Source organism: Canis lupus, chromosome 27, assembly GCF_011100685.1.
Source record: "Canis lupus familiaris isolate Mischka breed German Shepherd chromosome 27, alternate assembly UU_Cfam_GSD_1.0, whole genome shotgun sequence".
In the NCBI taxonomy this organism is placed as follows: domain Eukaryota; kingdom Metazoa; phylum Chordata; class Mammalia; order Carnivora; family Canidae; genus Canis; species Canis lupus.
Window position 1 is genome coordinate 7,142,918 of NC_049248.1, and position 24,731 is coordinate 7,167,648.

The 24,731-nt window shown below is 45.4% G+C and overlaps 1 protein-coding gene across 1 annotated transcript in view; it reads right to left on the reverse strand.

The window, feature by feature from the left end:
* VWF (von Willebrand factor) overlaps positions 1–24,731 on the reverse strand; it is a 138,067-nt gene that overhangs the window by 23,296 nt on the left and 90,040 nt on the right. Inside the window, 13 exon segments of the mRNA NM_001002932.1 lie at positions 955–1,059; positions 2,331–2,405; positions 2,838–2,940; positions 8,833–9,032; positions 10,821–11,162; positions 11,330–11,522; positions 12,720–12,940; positions 17,413–17,590; positions 18,118–18,161; positions 19,113–19,277; positions 22,086–22,229; positions 22,494–22,634; positions 22,733–22,849. Coding sequence (NP_001002932.1) covers positions 955–1,059; positions 2,331–2,405; positions 2,838–2,940; positions 8,833–9,032; positions 10,821–11,162; positions 11,330–11,522; positions 12,720–12,940; positions 17,413–17,590; positions 18,118–18,161; positions 19,113–19,277; positions 22,086–22,229; positions 22,494–22,634; positions 22,733–22,849 — 2,028 coding nt within the window.

The following is a 24,731-nucleotide window of genomic DNA, read 5'->3' on the forward strand; positions in this document are numbered from 1 at the left end:
TGCATTCAGCCAGGGTTCATAAGTATTCAGCTATGATAATAAGATCCCAGGGAACTCCAGACCCAGAATATTAAATCAGAAATGCCCAAGAGCTGAGCTCAAGGACTATGGGATTTTCAATCATACCAAAAAGCAATTCGTCTGCAGAAAAAATAAGAACATCCATCAAAAGGAAAAATGTGAAGCTAGGACTTCTAGTAGAGGAGAAGTGAAGGCTGCCTGGTCTTCCCTCTATGAAGAAGGAAAGTCCTTCCAGCTGTGGATTCTCAGAGACCTCAAACAGAATCTCTAAGATCCAGATAAGCCTGGGCATGTGTGGGCAAGTATGCTTACAAGCTGGTAGCTTTTGTGATCCTATCCCCAGCTCAGTACCTAGAACAATACCCTATAGTTTTAGGTCCTCCAACAATGTTGAATGAAAGAATGCTAGCAACTCTGTCAAATCCACAGTATCATTTTACAAATGGCAATCCCATTCCTGTGTCCTTTCCCTCTTCCCAACTTCCTTCAAATACAAAGAGATCTCCTCTTACCCTCTAGGCCTTATATCTAGGAGCTCAAGTGAGACTCTAAATCAATAGGATAGGAACTCCACTTGATGTAAGGTGGGTATTCTCAAAGGCTGCATATGCAATTCTGTTCCTTGCCATTGTCTTACTTTTAGTCCAACTTATGCTGGCACTATACCCTTTGGTGGCTCAATAGTTAAACATAACGGAGGCAGGGGGCACCTACAGATTTGTATCCACTGATACAAATCAAGTAATCCGCACCTGGTACGCCTGCAGCAACATGTGGCTAGGAGGGCTCAATCCAGGTGTAATCTTACCACCCCCACCCCTGAATTCCAGATGTATGCAAAACCTAGACTTCAATGAATTATAATACAAGACACCTTCCCCAGGCTAGGAGAGAATGGTCGCGCCACCCTCTCCGCATCCACAGAGGCTTTACCACAGGTGAAGTTGGGTCTGCACTCGCCAGGATTGGTCAGGGTCATCTGGAGGCCATCTTCGCAGGGAGGCACCGGGGGCAGGTCACAGCTCACCAGGTCACACACTGAGGCCAGGAAAGAGAGATGCCCACTCAGAGGTCAGCAAGGGTACTATTGTGACCCAACATTCCTATTCCTATTCCTATTCCTATTCCTATTCCTATTCCTATTCCTATTCCTCCAGACTTCTACTGTTTTAGGTACATGGTAGGGATGAGATGAAGTTAGAGGTGGAGGTAGAGAAGGGGAGGAGTGATAGGTAGGTAGATAGACAGACAGATAGAAAGATAGATCCGATTCCTATGATAAGCTCGTGTTGATTACTCTTGTCACTGCTGGGATTTTCAGATCTCAGCCAAATCACTTGAACTCTCTGGGCCTCGGTCTCATCTTCTGCAAGGTGGGAAGGTCTACCTTCCAGGCTCAGTCTCAGGGTGTCATGAAATAATGGAGGCAAAGTGTCTGGCACATTGTAGAAGTTTAATCCCTTCTATAAAATGAGGGGCCTGAGGTAAATAATGCCCCCAGTTCTCTCTATTGTTAGCATGCTAAGACCTATTTTCCACAAGTTTTTCTCAAGCCACATCTCCTTCTATGTGGGACTTTATTCATGCCTTATAAATTTCATCAGCATACATAAATTTCTAGATGATTTCATTCTTTTTTAGACCCTGTAGACTATCCCTTGATCTATTTGCTCTCCCTCAAAGATTTGCATCACTGCCAACTTGACACGCCTGTGCTTTATGTCTCCATCCGTACAATTAATAAACACATTGGACAGGACAGCAACGGGGCACTGGAGATTTCCTCTCCTGTTAACCATAATTCCATCAGCTCTGGATTCATCTCATTACACTATTTATTCAGCCCATTACTCACCATGGAGTTTGCAAGCCTATAATGAAACCTTTTGACGAATAACTTGCTGAAATCAAGGTGCCCTGTGTGTGGCCTTCTCTATATCTAGTCTACTCTGAATTTATTGAAAAGGCACATGGGTTACTTTGGCATGGCTTTTTCTTCAGTAAATCTCTGCACTACTGCCCACCAGAGATTACCCCCATTCTTTTTGTTTGTTTGTTTGTTTAATGCTCTCAAACCTTACATTTAATAATTCACTGCAGAAGTTTCCTAGGAAGCAAATCCTACTTTCCAAAGGTGACTCTTGCTATTTGGTGGGGTAGGGCGGGGAGAGAGAGTCAGCCCTTACCCACCTCCTTTTGAGCACCCTGTGCCTGAGCCCACCCACACCTTTCTGCACCTGCCGCATGGGTCACCTGGGGCCAGGGCCAGGGTCAGGACCCTGGAGAAATGCCCAGGGCGGGACACATACCACACTCGTACTCCGGGCAGCACTGCTCTGCGTTCTGGCGGAGGCGGGCCACTTCACACGGGCCACAGGTGGGAGCTGACGGAGAATGCCACAGAAGGCAGAGAGATCAATAATGCTGCAGCATGCAGCCTGTAAAATGTTGCAGAATACCAGCACATGCCCTGCATGGGAGGCCTGCCAAGAATCAGGCCCAGGGGCCTCTGACAAATGAATCTCCTTGGTGTGTCCCGGTGGCCCCTCAAATGTGCCCTCCAGAAGACTCTGAGTCTGAAGGCCAAGCTGGGGTTGGAGAGGGGAGCAGGATGAACCTCTAATAGTGTCTACCCCCCAGGTACAGAAAAGGGGACCCCAAGTCCAGTAGGAAGGCTGGGGCAGCAGTGATGGAGGAAAAGATGTTTGTATCTGGCCCACCAGGTATGCAGACAGGATGGCCAGGGCCTCAAGGGATCCTTCTTCCTCCAAGAGCAGCAGGGAGAGGGGGTGAGGGGTGGCGGTTGGGGGGCTCACCTCTGGCTGTGGGGCAGGGCTGCAACGTACAGTTGACCTTCCGCCCACTGAGGCACGTGCAGATCTGGCAAGGCTGGTGGGCTGGGACCCAGGTTTCCAGGAACTGAAGGAAAACAAGGCTCAGGGAGGGCCCATGCCACCAGGGACACAAAGCCTAAGAGGTCATGGGGGTCATGCCCCCATCTCTGGCTCGGTCTCCCCTCAGGGGACACAAACCCCAATCCAGGCCTCCATCAGTCTCACATACAGGCTGAACACATACAGGCTGAAAGCAGTGTGAGGCTCTGAGAGCAAAGAGTCAGAGAAGCATCAGGGGTGCCCAGAGAGGTGGCCCCACTGCTTTGTAACCTCGGGGAATGACAAGCTATAGGCTGTAGAGGACCCTCCCTGCAGGAGGGCCATGAAGTCAGGGAGACCTGAACTCCAGTGTGGGGCGTCACTCCCCCTGGGACCAGTTTCCTCACCCACAAAGGGAGTGCACTGGGACCTGCCTTGTCCTGTAGACTGTGACCAGCACAGATGCGGGCTGCAGAGCCAGGACCCGGGATCCCTCTACACTCGGTGAGTCAAACGCAGAGTTAAAATTAAATTCACATTTAAATTGCCTGTCTCTGAATAAACGCATTCTTGTCCAGTAGCTCAAAGGCTTCTAAAATGTTCCCAGGTCAAAAGAGTCTTATTTATTCCGTCTGTTTCCACGGTCAGCAGTCAGCTGAGAAGAAAGGAGGTCAGAGGTCTCCAAGGAAATCACCCTTCCCCCACGCTGCTGGTCCTCCTCTGACCTCTCCCCCTTGACACCTTCCCAGCGCTCAGTATATAATACCAGCCAATCTCTAAAGAGCATAGGCTATGTACCACTGTTCTATGAGGGTTTTTTTTTCAAGATTTTATTTATTTGAGAGAGAGAGAGAGCAGAAGCTGGAGGGTATGGGGGCCATGGGGCAGAAGGAGAGGGAGAAGCAGGCTCCTCGCTGAACAGGGAGCAGGATGCAGACTTGATCCCAGTATCCCAGGATCACAACCTGAGCTGAAGGTACCCCCTTAATTGACTGAGCCACCGGGTGCCCCTGTTCTATGGGTTTTATACAAATGACTTGTTTAATTCTCATTGCAGCCCTCTGGTAAGGATATCTGTATTACTCCCACTTGTCAAATGAGAATGCTGAGGCCTCTGTTTAGGTCTCACCATCACAGCGGCAGAGCCACCATACAAACACACAATCCATCTTTTTGACACCATGCTCCACTGCCTCCCAGCAATAACTGGCATTAAATATGTTCAAGATATCTTTCTAAGGGCTTTGCATTTATTCACTTTCTACCCCTTACAATAACCATACCGGGGAGATATGGTGTCATTATCTATGCTTACAAATGCTGAATAGAGATACAGACAAGGAACGTGGTGACCAGGCAGTAAGTACATCCCAGGATTTGGACCTGGCATCCTGGCTCCAGACACCACGTGTTCTCTGTATGACAGCTGCCTCTTGTGGGTAATCACAGCATCTGCCATGGGCAGGTCACACTGCCAGTGCTGCGGGGGGTGGGGGGGGGGGTTGTTCAGAATACTCAGTCCCAGCCCTCAACAGCTGCTGTTCATTGAGGAAATAAGACTCCTCGATGAAAAGTGGAATGAGACAAATGAATTGTGATCCATTTGCAGCAGGGCATATTACTCAGCCATGAAAACAAACTATGAAAACATGCAACATGGGGGAATCTCAAAAGCATTATGCAGAGTGAAAGAAGACAGGCAAAAATGGAGTACACACAGCCTGATCCCATTTATAGAAGACTCTAAAAAATGTAATACATCTCTAGTGTCAGGAAGCAAAGCAGCAGTTGCCTGGGGGTGGGAGATGGGGGCTAGGGATGCATTAAAAAGAGGCAACCTTGGCAGTTGCCAAGGAAATATTTGTTATCTCGACTGTGATGACAGCTTTATGGGTATGTGCATATGTCAAAATACATCAAATCTTACCCTTAAAAAGGTGCTGTTTACTGTATGGAAACTAGAGCTCAATAAAGCATTTTTTAAAAATGAAAAATACAAGAGCCACAGCAGGCGCACAAGAAATGTTCACAGGGGCTGGAGTGCTCCAAAAAGGCCTCACCAAGGTACACCTGTGCTGGAAGGGAAGGACTCAGGCAGAAGAAAAAAGAAATGGGAACAGAGGATGAAAAGTCCTGTGGACATCTAGATGATTCTAGAGGCCTTCTCTGTCAGCTTCGGGAGCTGGCGTTTAATATGGTAGGCAAAGAGCAGCCCTGAAGCTTTGTAAGCAGTACCCTGCCTCAAAGAGAGGAGTGTTGGATTAGGACATCCCTGGTGAGAGTGAGCAGGCTGGAGAAGACAGGAGCCAGCACCGGGAGATCAGTGCTCTCCTAGCGGCTGGGAAGGCCAGGGAGGGCACAGGGCGCAGGCCTCAGAGGAAGAAGAAGGGGGACACCTCACATCTCCGTAGGCCTCTCTCTGTCCTGCCTCTCTCCTGCTTTCTGCAAGGATGGTGATGCCAAGAAAATGGCAAATCAAGGGTTCTATATTTAGACCTTTAAATGGCAAACGTGATGGGATGTCAAAGGAGAGGATCATATTCTTTATATGTTTTGGGGGGATTTTGTGTCTTTTTAAATGTGAACTTTAGATATCTAAATTCAAGAAAAAATAATACAACTTTCCCACCATCCTGAGAGTGGACAATACCACAATAAATGACCAAAATTAGGTATTAAGCCTCCCTTTCCTAGGGATTTTCATTTTTTTAGGAAGCTTTAAGGAGGCATGCCTGAGGCAAGGGACAGAATCTATGATCCCTGTAAAGGCCCTTTTGGCCTAATGCTAAGCTACAAGCACCAGCGGCCAGCTCTGCAGCCGCATCACCTGTCTAGTTATGCAGCAAGCACACCAGCAGGTGGCACCCCTGCACCAGGACAGGCCAATTCCAGCCAGTCCTGAATGGCCCACTGGGCTCCCGGCCAGCAGGGAGTATTTCCAGGGCAGAACAGGTATGAGACCTGGCGGGAGTTCTAAATTAAATGAAGACGACAAAATAACAGCCTACAGAGAATCTGATAAGGGAAAACTGAAGTCTTCAAAGCCCCAGGTCAGAGAAGGGACACAGCTAACGACCAAGCACCACCCACCACAGCCAAGGATCTGAGGGCAGATGCAGGAAAATGTAATTCCTGGGCCGCCACGGAACAGCAGAGACCAGGGAGGAAGCTCAGGCTCCAGGTGCTCCGTCCTGGGTGATGGAGGCGGTCCCTGCTGCCCACACAAGCCCCCAACCCAGAGAGGGACAGCCAGCCCGCAGCCCTGGATCCCCCCTGAGCCCGCCACAGAGGCTCATATGTTTACACTGCATTCTGTAAAGTAAACAAGGGCTATGGAAACCGGTAAATATTTTGCCCTTCCAAAGTTACCACCAGAGATTTATACTCTGGATTATTTCCCTGAAGAAAAGTTGTCTCAGCTTTATTTTTCAGTTAAGGAAATTTCATTTAATGGAAATGTTCTTCATGTTAGATTTTTATTCCTTTTCTGCTGTGAATGGGAAAGCTGAAATTGCAGGTGGCTGATAAGATGTCTATTTTCATCCATTTAAACCATATTTTCTGAAGTAAACTAAAACTGTGTTTGTTCCCTTCACAGTTTTTGATTAATTTTACTGTCACTTGGTTCTGAAATACGTTTATAAGACTGTCTCTATGTCCAAAATATTGCACTACTCAGAAGCACTCTCCACACAACTCAAATGCATATTCCAATGGGTTGGATGGAAGGTGAGGGGAGTGGGGAAGGAAAGTCGAGTTAGAGGGGGCAGGTGGAGACACGAAGATAAAATTCACAAGCTTCCAACTCTCAGCACCGTGCAGCCAAATGATACTCCTGGAGCCAGAAACATTTTACAAGCTCAAGCTTTCTTCTCATCGCAGAATGCCAAAGAAGAGGGCAGAGACCATTTCTGCCTCCCTCTGAGAGCACCTAGCACTACCAGCAAATGCAGGCTGAAATCACCACTGGGTGCTGGCACCACACATAAATAGTACCTACCCTTCAAGCCTATAGGAAGGGACCCCAAGAGCTGTGCAGATCAGAGAGAGTGATGTATGGTTTTATGGACTCGTTTTTGGAGAATATTACAGTACAGGCAGTTACTTCATTTGGCAATTGAAATACAGCAGTAGAGTGTGACTAGTCTTCCCTCCTAATTCATCTACTCCACAGTGAGAACAAATGGGGTCCACTGGGATAAAGCCCAATAACAAAACAGAGCAGATGAGAACCATCCAGTAATAACTGGATGAACGCCCATGCTTCCATGAATACGCAGCTCAAAGTTTAGCTCACAGTTCCATTGGGATTGAAGGCAGGGCTAGGACACTGTGGGATGCCCTGGTGTCATGGATAGGAACCACAGTTTTATCACCTCCTGCCATTCGAGCCTCAGTTTCCACTCAATGGCACATGTAATAACGACCCCACAGAGTTTGAGGGAGAATCAAAGGAAACAGTCCATTGCATGGCCTACGTTGTTCAGGACAGAATAGTGTAGTTACGGGAATAACTGTTTCCATCATTATCTAGATTGGTTAGCTAGCTTTACCTTGAGTCCTGCCAGTGTGATTAAATATAATGAGTCACTTCACCTGGTTCGCTTAGTGACAAAAGTCCTCCCTGGTGATAATGGAGATGTTAGGTCTGGGGTGTAGCCCCTGATCATAGAATACACTCACTCTCTTTTGCTAGAAGCCAAATCTGTTCTCCCTCTATCAGGTTCTGTAGCGTCACTGTCAAAGAGGAAGGACAGGAGCACTGCACACATTCACGTGTGCACACACACTGCCCAGCTACTACAAATGTACATGTTGTCAACTTTGAAGCTATGATTGCCATCTTAGGCCAAGATGGGGGAGAGTCTGGTAAATATCCTTTCAAAATGTACTCAAAAACCTGTAAAGGGCTACAAAAATTGTTGACTCCACGATTCCCATGAAAATCAGCTCAAAGAACACCTAGCAAAAAGGCATTTTCACACATCAGAAAGAGCACATTCCAAAAAAAGAGAGAAAAAGAAAAAAAGAGAGAAAAAGAAAGAAAGAAAGAAAGAAAGAAAAAGAAAGAAAGAAAAGAAAGAAAGAAAGAAAGAAAGAAAGAAAGAAAGAAAGAAAGAAAGAAAGAAAGAACACGTTCTTTGGAGTTAGAGCCTTAAATATTGAGTCCAATTCGCAATTCTATCACTTAACAAACCATGTCCATGGGCAAAGTAAGCTGTCTAAGCTTTGGTTTTGTCTTAAAGATTTTTTTAAGTATTTATTAAAATGACATAAAACATCCTACTCTGTTCTGTAGAACCCTAGTCCAAGGGCATGCTACATATACATTCACTCACTCCACCACACATACAAGTCCCATGGTTAGATAAGTTTGAGAAGCAAAAACCCTCTTACACACTTGCACCACACATTAGCGCATTAAAAGCTCTAAAGAATCCTGCAATAAAGGAACTTGTCTAGCTAATGTTCTTTAACCTTTCTTGACCACAGGTAACTGTCAATATCCTGCAAAACAAACTTCCAAAAAATGTTGAGATAATGAATATATAATGCTTAGTACAATGCAAGGTACATAATATATTGTAATAATACTAGACACCACTATTAATATATTCTTTTCCTATCCCCTTCTGGGTTCCTGCAGCCTTCTATTTACATTAATATAATGATGGTAATAGAAGTAGTGGTAGTCATAATGTGTTATTAATACTTTGGTGTTTGCTTACATAGCTAATATATGACAGACCCAGGATTTGAACCAAGATGTGTCTGGCTCCAGAGTCATTATGCCTTATGCTTCCCTATTCTTCAGTGATCTCCTTAAGAGTTAACCCTGGCTGCCACAGTTGGAGGGGGCCAATCACTAGTGAACACTTCACCCTACTGACCTGAGAGAGAAGCAGCTCCATAGCAGGTGAAAGGCCAAGGCTCCTACCTGGTGCCGGACTCCATCCTCGCTGATGCACTGGGTACAGGCCTCCTCGGGGACACAGCTACCTTCCAGCATGACTTGGTTTGGGGGGCAGAAGCAGCCTTCCGAGGGTTGGTCCCCACAGGAGCTTGTATTGCCTTCACAGAGCCGAGGGCAGCCATGCTCACAGTGGTTGTACACCAGGGATGGTGGACATGACATAGCTACAGACAGAGAACAAGGTCACACTCAGTTCACACCAACCAGAGAGAAACAGAGGCATAGCTGCTTCAATGAGGTTAATCATTGAACAAACTTGCTCGGGCAGAAATGGCCAATTTCTACTAAATTTTATTCCTTCCATTTTCCATGGAAATAGACCTTTAAGCTAGGCACCTGACCACAAACTACAGACTACATTTCCCAACCTCCCCTGCAGCTAACTATAGTCACATGACTATAGTTCTGACCAAATAACTGTAGGTGCAAATGTAGACTCCAATAGCAGTTTCCAGAATTCTTTTTTTCAAGGACAGCTGTGCATGTCCTTTGTCCCTTCCCCTTTTTCCTCCATGCTGCTGTTTGGAACCTGGATGTAAGGATGAGAGCTCCATCTTAAACCATGAGAAAAAAAGCACACCCAAGTGAGAATGAGCAAAAACCTAGAATCCAGTTTGAAACCCAGACACAGCTGGAGCCACCTCCCTCTGACCAACTGTGTAACAGAGAATTTTACTTCTCTGTTACTTGAGCCAAATTTAATCCTAACTGATAATGTGATCCTGTGTGTCCTTAGGAAGTTTTATGGGTCTTTCTTTTGAATACAGGTGTATTAAATCCTTTAAAAATCGTCTTAAATTAAATAAGAAATCCACAGCTATGAAGAGTTGCATGAAGAAAAGCTACAAGATAATTCTCTTGTCCCACTCTGCCCACTCATGGTGCCAAGGCAGCCGGCAAGAACGTCTAAGGATTTAAAGCACCAAGCATTTCCCTGTAAATGCACAGTAAGTGGCCAGGGATAGACAAAAGATGGGAGTATCTAAGGATTTAAAGCACCAAGCATTTCCCGTAAATGCACAATAAGTAGCCAGGGGTAGACAAAGAAATTACTAAGTATAGAAGGACTGTGGGTAATTCAGGAAATTATCATTTGCCCCTTGATCAGTAGGCAGGTTGAAAAGGAGGTACTTCCATCTAATGGACTCAGAACACCAGAGCTGGAAGGAACCTAGGAGCTATCTAGTCCAACGATCTCATTCTGAGATGCAGAAAGCAAGGTCCAGATAGAAAATAGCTGATCAGACCCTAAGCTGAGACCAGAGTGCCCAAGTCCTCCAGCCATAAGTTAGAGCTGTGACAGCTGTATGATAATAAATTTTGAGACTCCAAGAGCTTGGAATTATTGACTTTCCTCCAGAGAACATCAGGGGTTATATTCAGTAATTGGGGGTGCTGAAGTTCAGTGCTCTTTTCGTGCCAGTGCCCTCTGAGGCAGGCATCACATCTGATTCACTGTGGTATCCCCTATACGTTGAATGATAAATAAATGCCAAGTCCAAATAGGGGAGCTGACCTTGGGCAGGTACCCCCACTAGTGATCCTATGGTATTTGTCATTAAGATGCTGCTTGGTATGTCAGAGGAAAATCCCACTCACACTTCAAAATCCTTCTCAGGCATGGCTTACTCTGAGCCTTTGCTAAACTTGGGGGAATGTCAAATTCAGAAATGTGACTGGTCATTCCGTACTTTGCTGATGCCTATGTGTGTACAATACATTAAAATAACATTTGTCTGAACTATTGAAATGCTCTTGTTTACACAGAAATTCCACACTCAAGTCACTGAGACATCTACCATCTTATTTTATCTTAACTGGGATCCTAGGTAATAGGGAAAGCAGGGATTTTATGCTTTACCACCCAGAAAAAGAATATGAGGCCCAAGAGGTTGAGCAAGCCCAATACTTTGTTGGTCTTCACACTGTAAGGGATGCATATGGAGACTCACCACAGAAATTGGCCCTCCTCCAGTCCACACAGACCCCTTTGGTCCGACAGAGGTGGGCATACAAGGCAATCGCCTCACACACTTTCTTCGGGTGGCAACTGTCGGGCTGGCACATGGCATAAAAGGTGGCTGGAGCGAGGACCTTGTGGCACTCGGCAAACAATTCTGAGAGGAGGACCTGGCAGTGGGAACTGCTGGAGACAGGACACTGCTCCTCAGGGACAGGCTGGCATGTCTTCCCAAGCTGCTGTACGGTCCATTCCTGGATGAGTGCCTTCCAGTCTGTGGTGACTGTCCCATCCCTCAGAATGAAGTCATTGGCTCCGTTCTCATCACAGATCCCTAGACAAATGAGGAAAGGCAAGATCAGTAGCCCCGGGTGCCTTCATATTGATGCAGGAGACCTGGCCAGTCTCCATCCCCACCAGTGTCTGAACCTTACAACCAACCGGACCCAGGAATATAAGCTGCCAAGAGTCCTGAGACTAGAGGAAAGGAGAATTTCTCACCACAGAGACCATATGTCTTCGAAGCAAAGGTCCTGGGGCTGAGCTGCAGCTGGAACTCATTGTTTTGGGGGGTGAATGTGAAGATGTGGCCAAGATGGTTGAATCTGACCTCATACATGATGGTCCCATAAACATTGACTTCCATGTCTCCACCCACATATGGGATGGAGACTAGTCTCCCATTCACTGTCATCTGCCCAAAGAAGAAAATGCCTCATCAGTAGTCATAGCAATAAGGAATCCTAGAATTTCACTCTTAGCTTCTCCCTGAGGTTACTGAAAGTCCCTCCACTTCTGCCACACTCAACTCCAGTGTCATCCACAAACTCTGATATTTGGCAGGAGCTCTTCTAAGATAAAGGGCTTTGCAGAGCTTGACAGAACAGATTATCAGAATCCTAAACAGATGGCCATGCTCCTGGAACCTGAAAGCCAAGGGGTTAAAGCTAGCCCTGAGTCTGTGTGCATTCAACAGGGAAGGACAACCCCTCCCGGAGAGGCTGTGAAAGCTGCTTTTTGCCAACTCAGGGCAATGTCTCCTGGAGCATCTCGTGGGACTATATTAAGTCCATTTATGGATGGATGGATGAATGGATGGATGGATGGATGGATGGATGGATTTTTGGTCACTAGCTCTTTGGTGGCCCTACTATACATCATATCAAACATATTAAAAGATAATCATGTACCACAAGGAACATAATTTTTAATATTAAAAATTTTAGAAGGTTTTTTATTATTATTTTGAAGTTTTTGATTATGAGTTGCTCATTTAATATAGGCCTAGCTATGATTTTTTAGGAATTAGTGTGCATATATTCAGGAATTCTGATAAAATGAGAAGAGCTAACCTACAAGTTCTTTTCACATAATGAAATACTTAAGATTTCTAAACAAATAAAGAAGTTGGCATAATGTAACCTTTTGTAAACATTTAGTCAAACATTTATTTTTACCAGTTTTGCAGTTTTCTTTTTGAATTCTGGAGCCATACATCTCATTTAGGCCCTAAATATTTTCAAAAGCCCTAATTTAGGCCTAAAAATTTCTCCTTTGGAAAGTTCACATGCCTTAGGCACGGGGCTCAAAATGCCTGCTGGGTAAACAGCACTGGTGCCAAGCCTAATTTTCTTCCAGCATCAGAAACCAGCACTATGTCTGTGATTTGATGCTACCTAAAATTGATCCTTTCTTCCAAGTCTGGGCCCAGGACAACAAGAAATCGTGCCACGGGGGAGATGGAAATAAGTACTTCCTAAGAAAATTGGTACTCTGCTAATGAGGCAGAAGGCAGAGTCCCTAACAGACACATCTAAAACCAGCTGCCAGTAGAGGCTTCTTCGAGGTCCTGGTCCTGCTATGCATGGGACCTATAGAAAGTACTTCTCACCTGCATGTCACTGTGGAGCTCAACTGAGAGGCCGTCATGCTTCACCTCAATGGATTTCATGCAGGTCTCCTTCGCCCCAGGGCTGCAGGCACCATTATGGAGAATCACCTCCAGGTCCTGCTCCTTGTTTTGAAATAGGACATACGAACAGCTGCCAGTCAGCTTGAAATTCTGCCCATCAAAGGTCACGATGTGCCGGGTAGAGCTGCCCATGCACACACCTGGACAGGAGAGAGCAAAGCTTGGATGTGATGTGATCCAAACTCCCATACATGCAAAGAGGCCAATGTTATCAAGCTACCCGCAGAAAAATAGAGCTGAGAGCTGAATGGGCCTTTTGAGATCATGTAGTCTAACTTCCTCCTTTTTACACATTAGGAAACAAATTCCAAGAGATAGAGAGAGTAGCTTAGGTAATAACACTTGGCCAGTAAATATTTTTCTACAGAAGGTTTAGAAGGACAAGTATCACACAAAAACATGCAAAATTATAGAACCATACTTCTAAAAAATTTTAGTGTGCAAAGTGAATGATCTCCTCTACAGGGATGCCTTGGCCCAGGAAACAAAGTTAAGTTTCAGGGTTGTTATAACTTGATGAAATCATGAGGAGCTAAGCATATCATGAGCTTATGAGCTCATTGTAAAGAAAGTTCACCTAAAGACACATGTGTCCTCTTGGCTGCCAAGTTTCTAACGGTACAAGAGGCCATGTTGACTTGATCCTTTAAGAGATCACACAAGAGAAATATTTCTGACGCCAAAACAAATGATTGGGTCTCAGCACTTCCTTATTTGCCACTCATTCTTTCACATGATCAGCAAATTCTCGAGGTTCCTATTAAAACAGCACTTGGGAATACTAATCATCTTGCATCTGCATAAGATGATTCTGTAAAAATCCCCCCATGGAAGGTAGCACCACCATGTGTGATTTGAAAGCTAATCTTGGACCAAAATGAAGTTGGAGATAAGCTTTCTAGAGCAATCATGACCACAGCTGCGGTGGTAGGTAAATAAAAGCCCAAGAGGGCAGACTCAGTGGGTCAGTGGGAACACAAAAATGTCCCTCATTCATACCATGTCTAGACATCCTCCACCTACACGAGTGACCTGTAGGTCAGGCAGCATGGCCACTAACAAATGAAGGGGGCTGGAGGCACCAGTTTTCAGAGCTGAACCGCCTGCCAGGAGCTCGTCCCCTCAAAATCCTGAGTCCTGGAATAGTCAGTCACTTCCAAGTGGCAATACTGAACCCATGCAGCAAGTGGCCCCAACAATCCAGCTGTATAGAGCGTCAGGTCTTAAGGAGATCAGCCCCAACTGCTGTGAGGGTGTAACAAGTCACAGGCAAAGAAATGGGGTTAGCTCATGTGTGCAAGCCAGCAAGAGCAGCTCTGCCCACCATCGCATTGCCTTCCACAGGTAGTGAAGAGGCTACTTCAGAGCCAGGGAAACTCCAGATTGCATTCTGCTCAACCCCTTGCTGGTACTGTGATCTTGGATAAATGACTTCACTTCTGTGATCCTCTCCAATCTCCCCTGCTGTCTTTGAACTAACAGAAAGGATTTCTGGGCTACGTTTTTAAGCAAAAAAAGGCAAAGCTCATTTGTGAAGAAGGAGAAGCCTGAAATGAATGAGACTGGTTGCCTGCATGAACATAGGTGGAAATGAGTAGAAAGGATGGAGGAAAGGGGACACTGGAGTGATATCTGAGTAAACCTTTCTGTACATTCTCACATTTGGATCCATGTTAGACATTCACATACTGAAAACAAACAAATGAATAAAATCAGCAAGGATGGGAATGAGGGAAACCCAAAACAGGATACAGACAGAAACAAATTAAACTCATAGTAATGAAGAACATAACTGCACTGTAGGGAGGGGAGAAACTATCCTAAATAACTTTGGGGAGAAATGTATTATGTACTCAAAGACACATGTCAAAAAGAATTGTATCTGAATATCCCACTCTAGTTAGTGGATTTGTTTTCCATCCAAGCATTGGTTAGCAATTCTGAAACTACTTTATGTATATTCTGGGATTAAGCCAACAGAGAAATACATTGTGGATAATGAGAGCCAGGCTCTCCACTGTGTGAAAGATGGAGCTGAGGATGTCAAAAGAACCCTAGTCAAATTGAAAGGACTCCTAGTAGCCAAATCCAGGACCATCTGACCAAGATAACAAATAATGCCAGTAATTGATCACACTCCATAAAATAAAATAACCGATGAGTCTATTCATTGATACAAATAATTAACTGAATTAATAAATGACAGAAAAGGAAAAAGCTCTTCCTTTCAGTAGAATTCTAACTAGCAAATGTGGAGGAAAAGAAGGAAATAAAAAATCACTACTTGGCAAACACCACAATAAATATTGTTTCTGGTAGGGATCGTCAATGCATGGTAAACTTAATGGGTAAAAGCATATTTCCATAGCTCCAAAATATCTCTGTACATAATCATTATTCACTGCAAGGAGGAAAATAGTAACTTTACAGTGGGAAAATCTGGTAAATACCACCTAAACCAAGTCATCAAACTTAATATTACCTGTAATGAGGCAAATTGATACCATGTACCTGCTCTCGATAAACCAAAAAAGACAAGGTATGTCTTCTGGGGTATTCTTGGCAACATATATAACCTGAATCTAACCCAAATTGAGGGCTGTTCTACAAAATTACTAGCCAGAACTCTTCAAAAAAGGTCAAGGTCATAAAAATCAAAGAAATACTAAGGATCTGTTGCAGGTTTAAGGAGAATACAGAGACAAGAAAACATAATGTCACGTGTGATTCTGGGTTGAATCCTACCTCTGAACAAAGGACATTAGTGGGACAACTGAAAAAAAACTAAATAAGATTGTTATGGATGTATTTTATGGATGTTAATTCCTGATTTTAGTCATTACACTGTGATTATGTAAAATACCACAATCTGGGTAAAGATATACAGGAATTCTTGGTGCTATCTGTGCAACTTTTTTTGCAAATCTGAAATTATTCCAAATAAAAAGTTTTAAATGTTTTTAAATTTTTCAATCCTTAAAAATAGTCTAAATCTCATCCTCTGCTTCTGATAGAAGAGAATATAGAGAGTCAAGGGTATAAAAGGAGTCAAGAAGCATATTGAGGGACTGGATTTAAGAAGAAATTTGTTCGCATAGAGCTCCTATTGTGTTGTGAGTTTCACACCTCTAGTGCCCCACTGGGGACAAATGGGACACCCAAGCTTTATGAACATGACTTTCAAGAGGCCACTCCCAGAGATGGGTTTGCATCCCGTTTAGTTACAGAGAACCCTGGACCAGTGTCTGAAACATATCTGAAGAATGTAAAATAAAGAAGCTATTGCCATTGCCCAGAAGTGGCCAGACAGCAGGAGAGCAACTGCTGCAGTTTGGGGAAGCAGGTGCACTCTACTCCCAAGGTGGGGCTAAAGTGCCTGAGTCCTGGGGGTGGGGGTTGGGGGGAGAGATAGCACCTATGGAAGGAATTATGACCTGCCATTGTTCTAAAAGTGACCCTAAGAGACCTTCTACCTTAGGGTCAGGAGGACCCCAAGAGAGAGAGAGAGCCTAAGAGGGATCGGATACAAAAAACCAGAAGCATGGCTAGAAGAAGGAGCCAGCCCAAGGATACATACTCCTTCTGCACCCCAAGAGTGAGTATCAGAGGAATATAGCAGGGGAACCTGTGAGACCTGCAAGGTAAAGCAGTTGCTCTAAATACCTGCCAGGCAAGGGGCACAGAGCTCTCTCACAGAAGCCCCAGTCCCACGAGAACCTTCGAAACGCCCTTCCATCCTCCCTGCTCATGCCCAAAACTGAAAGAGAAGCAGAACTCACCCCTGTCCTGGTGGCAGGCAGCCCAAATGGGGATTAGAGAGCTGTTTTGACCCTAACTGAAACTTTAGACTTTGATTATTACACAGGAGTAGGCACCTAATTAACAAGTTGAGACTTTGTTTTATAACTTACAGTAACCATAGAACTCTTTATGAATAAACAAAAATGACATGAGGTCTGGTAGCATTCTCATCCAGTCCAGGGAGATAATTTCTCCCATGAAATAAACTGTCAAGGGAGGGTGGGGCATAAAATACAGCTCTGCTTTTATCTCACTGGTTGTGTCCTTTCAACACAGTAATAATGCTGAGTAGGTATTGCCCGACGCAGCTATTTCTCCCAACCATAGGCAGAGAACTAACCTGCCCCCATGGATGAATGCCCTCCACACATCTGCACAAGATGGAGTTGACTACATCCTTCTCTTAAACCAGGCCACTGTGTTGATGTACCATGGCACCCAACTCCTATACAGCTCTAGGTATGAGAGGAGAGTTTTCTGGGGGTGTCACTCTCACTGCTATACTTTTCTAGCATAGACTCCTAAAGGTTGACTTGCTAACAGCCAGGCTGAGCACTGACCTCAGAAAATCAATTTTTCCTTCTGGTTATGTATTATCTGGGGAAGTGCTTTCCAAAGACACAGGAGGAGACAGCGATCCCTGGGACTAAATGAAAATACATCCAAGGACACAAGAGGGAGGGAAAGTGGATGAAGTAGCACTTTGCAGCTAGTGAGGAGAGAAAGGACCTCTTGGTCTACCACTCTGCACAGCCATGCTAAAAGCACTGCCCCTGCAACACCAACCAGGCTGGTGAAGCAATGGACTCACAGGGACAGGTCCAGCGGCAGCCACAGGTCTCCTCTACCCTGAGAGGGGGCTGGCCATTGGGGCACGAAGGCCTTGGCCCCCGGTCACAGTTGACCCGATGACTCTTCAGCAAGGTCTGGCCATCTGGCAGGCAAGTCACTGTGTGGCACTGGTCTGGCAAGGTCCAGACATCCCCGGGCTGCAAAAGAAAGAAGCAGATTCAGGCAGGCAGAGGCTGAGCCAGGCCAGCCTGAAGCCCATCAACTGGGCAACTGATCCCCTCCGAGGACACAGAGACTAGGATTTGGACATGGGCCCAAGCAGCAAGGATGCAGAGCACAAGATTTACAGGTGGAAACCATGCCCCCCTGGGCCCCCTCATACACAAAAGCACGATATAGTGGTAAGAGGGAGAACTGAACCAAGACCAAAAGAGGAACAAGGGGGAACAAGCACCCCAAATACTCATTTCTGATCTTTCCTTCAAAGTCAGCTGAGGGGTGCATGGGTGGTTCAGTCAGTTAAGCCTGAGCCTTCGGCTCAGGTCATGATCCCAGGGCCCTGGGATCAAGCCCTATATCGGGCCCCCTCTTCAGTGGGGAGCCTACTTCTCCCCCTCCTCCCCCAATCATGCTCTCTCGCTGTCTCTGTCTCTCTCTCTAATAAATAAATAAAATATTTTTAAAAATTATTTTATAAAAACAAAGTCAGCCAAAAGGAACTCACCCTCTTCTCATTCCCATCCTCATCCACGCAAACTCTATCAAACCCTGAAAGAGACACATATAAGATCTGAGGTCCCACCCATTAGGCAGAAGCTCCAAGCCCTTCACAATGTCTGCCTCAGGCTCATCCGTGAAGTGGACTTCACTCTGCAAAGGCTCTGTGGGAATTTAACCATGTGGATGCAGGTCCACCAGGTTAAGAGGTGGCCATTCTGTGGTTCTCCCCACATGTGCTTTGTGGTTCTTAAAAATTATGGTAATAACAACAATAAGAACACAGAAATCTCTCCAGTGCATGAAGCCTCTCATGGTCAGTATTTCCTTTTCCCATTTCATACATTGAATAGTGCCTAATGAGGGGAAGGGGGAGGAAATGAGGCAAGATCCCCCAAATTTGAAAGAGATCTTTAAGAGTCCCACCAGGAGAGCTATCTTCCAGCAGAAAAGGGCAATAGCTCTGTAGTAGGTTTTGACTCACAGCTAGTTACTTTAGGAAAATAAATAAAAACAGATAAAAAAAAAATCCTATGTGGTAAAAAAAAAAAAAAAATTTCTCACTAAGTCAATTTAAACTCTGGTACTCTGATATCAGATTCTATGTTACTGGCTTTCTAAGGCCCTGTATCTGCATGCTAAGGGTGAATATATGACACAGGGAAGAAGACCATGGTCTGCAGCATGCTGGGGTTCCCTACTGCTGTCTTCCACTTCTTCATCCCAGATCACTCTGCAGGAGTAAGCATGGGTGCCTCTGCTAAAGTCTTGATGGACAGACAGGATGGAAGGAGAGCTATACACAAAGAACTTTCTGGTAGTCCCTTGAATGTTTGTAGTACAAATTTTCCATGAGCAGAAACCCGAAGGTCCTAGTCTATGTAACAATCTTCATCAAGGTCATAGTTTGTGCATGGCCACCCTCCAGTCTCTAGAATGAGTTTTGTTCTTGGGTTTTGTTTTTGTTTTTGGAGAGGGTAAGAAAGACATGATGAGACTCACCAGAGCACAGCTTGTGGAAGAAGGAATTTCCCAGGGTGGCCACGGTGGGGAGGTCTTCAATTCGCTGGAGCCTTACCATATTGGAGCCAGCCTTTGGGCCTGCCAAGCTGCTCAGCTGGGCCTCACTGTACCGATCCCCGATTCCAATGGGGAACACTGTCACTCCTAGAGTTAGCAGAGGAATTAGAAAGGGTCTGTGTCAGCCTGCTTTGGTCAGGTAGGCCCTCAATGGACAGGCCTGAAGCTGTACCCAGCATCTGCATAGAGCCTCATGTTTTCCAGATGGGTCTCATAAACCGACCCTGTGAGCAAGATATTAGTCAACCAATGTTAATGACACTGCTCTGTGTCAGATACTATTCTAAGCAACGGGGATACAGTGAGCTGAGCAGATGAAATCCTGTCTTTATGGACTTCGCATGGGCAGAGACAGACAAAAAACATAGAAATAAGTAAATGTCTAGTATTTCAAATGTGCATGAGGGCTTAGGAAAAAACAAAATGGGCTATGAGGATGGGAGTGCCCAGGGGTAGGAGTGGGAGTTACTGTTTCATGCAAGGGGACTGGAGAAGCATTTGATGAAGAGATGGTATCTGAGCAGAGGCCTGCAGTAAGGATTGAAGGAGCCATAAGGATATCCCAAGCAGAGGAAACAGTCTTGAGCACAAGCGCCCAAGCAAAAGTATCAGTGCTTGCTCCAGGGTGGTGGGAGCAGAGCAAACAAGAGAGGAGGGGGACACAGACCATGCAAAGCTTCATAGGCCATATAAAGACATAAAATGTATTCTGAATGAAGTGGGAAGCCAGCTAAGACTATAGAGCAGAAGAGTGACATGGGCTAATTTTTTTAAAGCTTTGTTTATTTATTTTAGTGGGGAAGGGACAGAGAGAGGGAGAGAGAATCCTCAAGCAGACTCTGCACTGGGCATGGAACCTGACACAGGGCTCTATCCCACGACCCTGAGATCATGACCTGAGCTGAAATTAAGAGTCAGGTCCTTAAACTAAGCCAACCACGTGCCCCTGGGCTGATCAATTTTTAAAGGGTCACTATAGCTGCCATGTTGATTATGAACTACAGGGGACAAAGGTGGCAGCTGGTCTACCTGGTTCCATCAGAAAGCTATTACAATGGTCCAGGTGGGAGACAAGTGTGGCCCTGGTGGACATGGTATGGCATGGTGGGATTCTCAATATATTCTGAAGATGGAGCAGTAGTCTGTTGATAGTTTGGACAGAGGCCTGAGAAAGAAAGAGGAATCACAGATGCCTTTGGCCTGAGCAACTGGAAGGATGGAACTGCCATTGTCTAAGATGGGAACAATTACGGAAGGAGATTCAGGTGTGAATTTGATTTACATTGAATTTATCTTTAGAACATCGAGGTGGAGCAGAAGCGAGAGATCCAGGCTGGAGAATTGGAATATTGTCAGTGGTGTATGAATGGATTTAGACCCATGACACTGAATGAGACCATCCAGGGGGTGAGTGTAAGTAGAGAAGAGAAAATGTCATAGGCCTGAGCCCAGAGAATGTACGTGCCCATTAGTAGATGAGAAACTGAGGCTTTGAACCATCAAATGACTTGCCCTAGGGCACATCTGTTTCCCCCAGACTGCAACTACTTCCCTTCCAGATGAAAGTCTTTCTTTGAACTCATGATACTGAAGAAGCATCTCCATCCTGAAATCCCACAATTCAGTTCTCTGGAAAGTTCTAGGAATGTGCAATTTGCCTAAGGTTAGAGCTGATTTTCTACCAGCAACTTTTCAGTTCTTGTAAGCTCATTGTATCATCCAAATGTATGTCTTTTCCCTTTTAGGGTCCTTTTCCCTAAAATAATCGATTTCATATACATGTCTCCTTCATTCATTCAGCAAATATTAGATGGCCACCTCTTTCATGCATCATGCACAGATGACATGAAAATAAGCAAGATGTTGCCCCTGCTCTCAAAGATCCCCAAGTTCTGCAAGATACTGCAAGATACAGAAACGTAACAAATAAATACAAGGGGACTTGCACATTTGGAGTTGTTCAGACATGATACAGAAAAGGGAGTGAATAACTCTCTTAGGAAGACATCACAGCAAAGACAACTCCAGAGCAGAGTTCTGAAGGATGAACAAGTCTCCAGGCGGCCATGCAGGGACTTAACATTGTTAAGCCCTCCCTGGGCATAATGCCACCTGCCCTCCCTGGGCATGATGCCACCCCCCCAGCTCACATTCTGTTGCTATTCACAGAACATGGGGTGCCATGTTTATTGGCATGCTTGGTCATGCCCACACTCATTCCTTTCCTAAAGCTGCATCCTTTCTCTTGTCCAATCTGCACCCCTCACCCATTAGGCCATTACCGGGAGAGGGCTCTGCACATGTGGAGGTCTGATGGTTCCCACAACCCTATACTGAGTCACTCTGTCCTCAGACGTGGTGAGAGCAGGGACAGAGCAAGAAAACCACCTCAGAAAGGAAAGGTGTAGGGATCCCTGGGTGGCGCAGCGGTTTGGCGCCTGCCTTTGGCCCAGGGTGCGATCCTGGAGACCCAGGATCGAATCCCACATCGGGCTCCCGGTGCATGGAGCCTGCTTCTCCCTCTGCCTGTGTCTCTGCATCTCTCTCTCTCTCTGTGACTATCATGAATAAATAAATAAAATCTTTAAAAAAAAAAAAAAAAGAAAGAAAGGAAAGGTGTAGAGGTCTGACCCACCCAGAACACAAAGGGAAAATGGGGAGAGATTACAGGCGACAGTTGAAAGCATGCAGACAAATGAAGGACAAACGTGTTTGGTTTGGTTTGGTTTCTAAGTAACACATGATTAGGCCACTCCCTGCTGTTTGAAACCAGGCCACAGGGGACTCTGAGGCATTCACTGCCATCCAAGCCACCCAAAAGCACCCCCCCCACCCTCCCACTTTCAGTCCTCCAGTGGTTACAGAGAGTCTCGGGATCATATACTGCACACTTACGGTTGGATCTGGCGGCCTCGGCTGCAGCATCCACTGAATCCACGGAGACATCTGTGACTAGGATAACCACCGCTTTCGAGGCTCCGGGCCTGGCACCATGGACTTCTGAGGTGACATATCGCACGGCAAAGCTCAAAGCATCCCCTGAGAATGGAGAACAGACCACACCAAGTCAGTCCTAACTGCAGGAATGTTGGGCAGCCCGTCTCAGAAGAGATCCTTAGGTCATCTAAATGTAATGATTCAGAGACAGAGATACACACAGGTGAGATCCAGATGGAGCGTCTGGGCCCACACTTTACAGGAAAGGAAAGCAGCCCAAGGAACAAAGTGACTGGCCGAGGTTACTCAGTCAAGCATGCCAATAATTAAGACCTGACAAGGCTCCCGCTCATAGCACCAGGTTACCAATTTGGCTGGGGCCTCCCTCCTGCTGCATGAGGTCCACAAGGCTCAGTAAATGGACTTTCTCATAGGCTACATTCCAAGGCACATCGATAGTGGTGATGCTTCCATATTGCAGCACCGACACTTGAGTGAGCCGGGGCCCTAATGGGGGAGAAAGAACATGAGAATCCCACTCTGGATCAAGTGGAGCCCCCAGAAAGCATTCCTTCTCAACTTGCTCCTTCAAGTATATCACTCACCTATATTAGCTCTTGAAATGAAAGCCTTGGTGAAGCTCTTCATTTCATCAAAGTAAGAAGCTGGAATGCTGGAAGAGCCATCCAGGAGGAGGACCACATCCAGGGGCTGGCTGCAATCTGCAAATAGACCAGGAGAGTGAGCACACAGGTGCTGGCAGGGGGGCTGACCGCCAGGCCCACTGCAGCAGACACTGCATCCGAGGGTGAGCAGGAGGCTGCCGCAAAGGGGAGGATGTCTCCACTGGTCCTGCCTGGTGGTGACACGGGCCAGGGAGGAGCGACAGGGGCCCATGAGTGCCCCAGGTTTGGAGACATTGGGAAGACTCAGAATCCATCCAAAGGCTGCTTAAATGCCTACAGATGAAAGCAAGAGGCACCTGCTCCCTCAGTAACTGGAGGCTGCAACTCTTCTAGAATTGAGCAAAATATCAGAGTGACACAGCAGAGAGATAGGTGGCTAAAGGAGATGGAGTGGCAGCCGAGGGCTGGAGGACGAGCTCATGTGCTCTCACATCTTAGGGTGCTTAACGTGCCATGCATGATGGGTACTCATGGTAATGTTTGGGCAGAGTCCTGATCACAGCACAGAAACAACCTCTGGCCCAAAGACCATTCTGAGATTTGATAAGATGATGCTATTACTGCTGTCCTCAGCAGAAGCATCACAAAAATGTAAATCTGTGGCTCTGGTTAAAACAAAAACAAAGAAACAAATGCACTTAAAACAAGTGTGAGAATCAGGAGACATTAACAGAAAGTTAGTTATTCTGGTGTGTTAGTGTTTCATTTTCTCTGGGTAAGTACCCACTAGTGGAATAACTGGATTATATGGCAATTCTATTTTTAATTTTTTGAGTAACCTCCAATAGTCTTTTCCACCAGGTTGCCTTCCTGCCAACAGTACACAATGGTTCCTTTCTTCCTACGTCCTCTAAAAGATATATGCACTCCTATGTTTATTGCAGCATTATTTACAATAGCCAAGACATGGAAGCAGCCCAAGCGTCCATCCATAGATGAATGGATAAAGAAGAGGTGGTGTGTATATATACATACACAGACACACACAATGTACTATTACTCAGCCATAAAAAACAATGAAGTATTGCCATTTGCAACAACATGGATAGAGCTGAAGGGCAGACCTAATGCTAAGTGAAATAAGTCAGAGAAAGACAAATACCATGTGATTTTACTCATAAGTGGAATTTAAGAAACAAAAAATGAACAAAGAGAAAAGACACAAATGAAAAGAACAGACTCTTAACTATAAAGAGCACACTGGTGGTTGCCAAAGGAGAAGTGGGAGGGATGGGTGAAATAGGTGAAGAGGATTAAGAGAACACTTACCGTGATAAGCACTGAGAAATGTATATACAATTATTGAATCTCTATGTTGTACACCTGAAACTAATGTAACACTGTGTATTAATTACACTTTAGTGAAAAAAAAAATACAGCTCTTTGGGGAAAAGAAAAGTTATTCTGGGATGGTCCCAAACACACCAAGGAATTTCTTGAACAGGCCTATGCTCAAGAACTAAGACCTGATTGGACATTAGGATCAGTTAAGAAGGCAGTCACAGGAGCACTGGTGACAACCAGTTTTCGAGCACTTGGCTATGTGCTGAGTACTGTTCTAAACATTTTACAAGTACTACTGTTATCTCCATTTGGCAGAGGAGCAGAGATCTACACAGAAGTACTCACTCAAAATCACCCCAAAATTATTACCAAAAATAAATTGCTCCAAATTACCCAGGTAGTATGTGGCAGAGTTGAATTTCAAACTAAGGCAGTCCGGCTCCAGAATCTGAAGACTAACTCCACTACCTGTCACCTAACTTCCTGGCCTTGCCCCAAAGATCAACAGCTACTTAGAGTGATTTTATCTGCCCAGCATGGTCAGAGCTGAGAGTCACCAAATTTAACAGACTACCTCCAAAGCAAGGAGTGGGACTGGGTGGGGACGAGGCTGTGTGATAAAGCAGGACTTGTA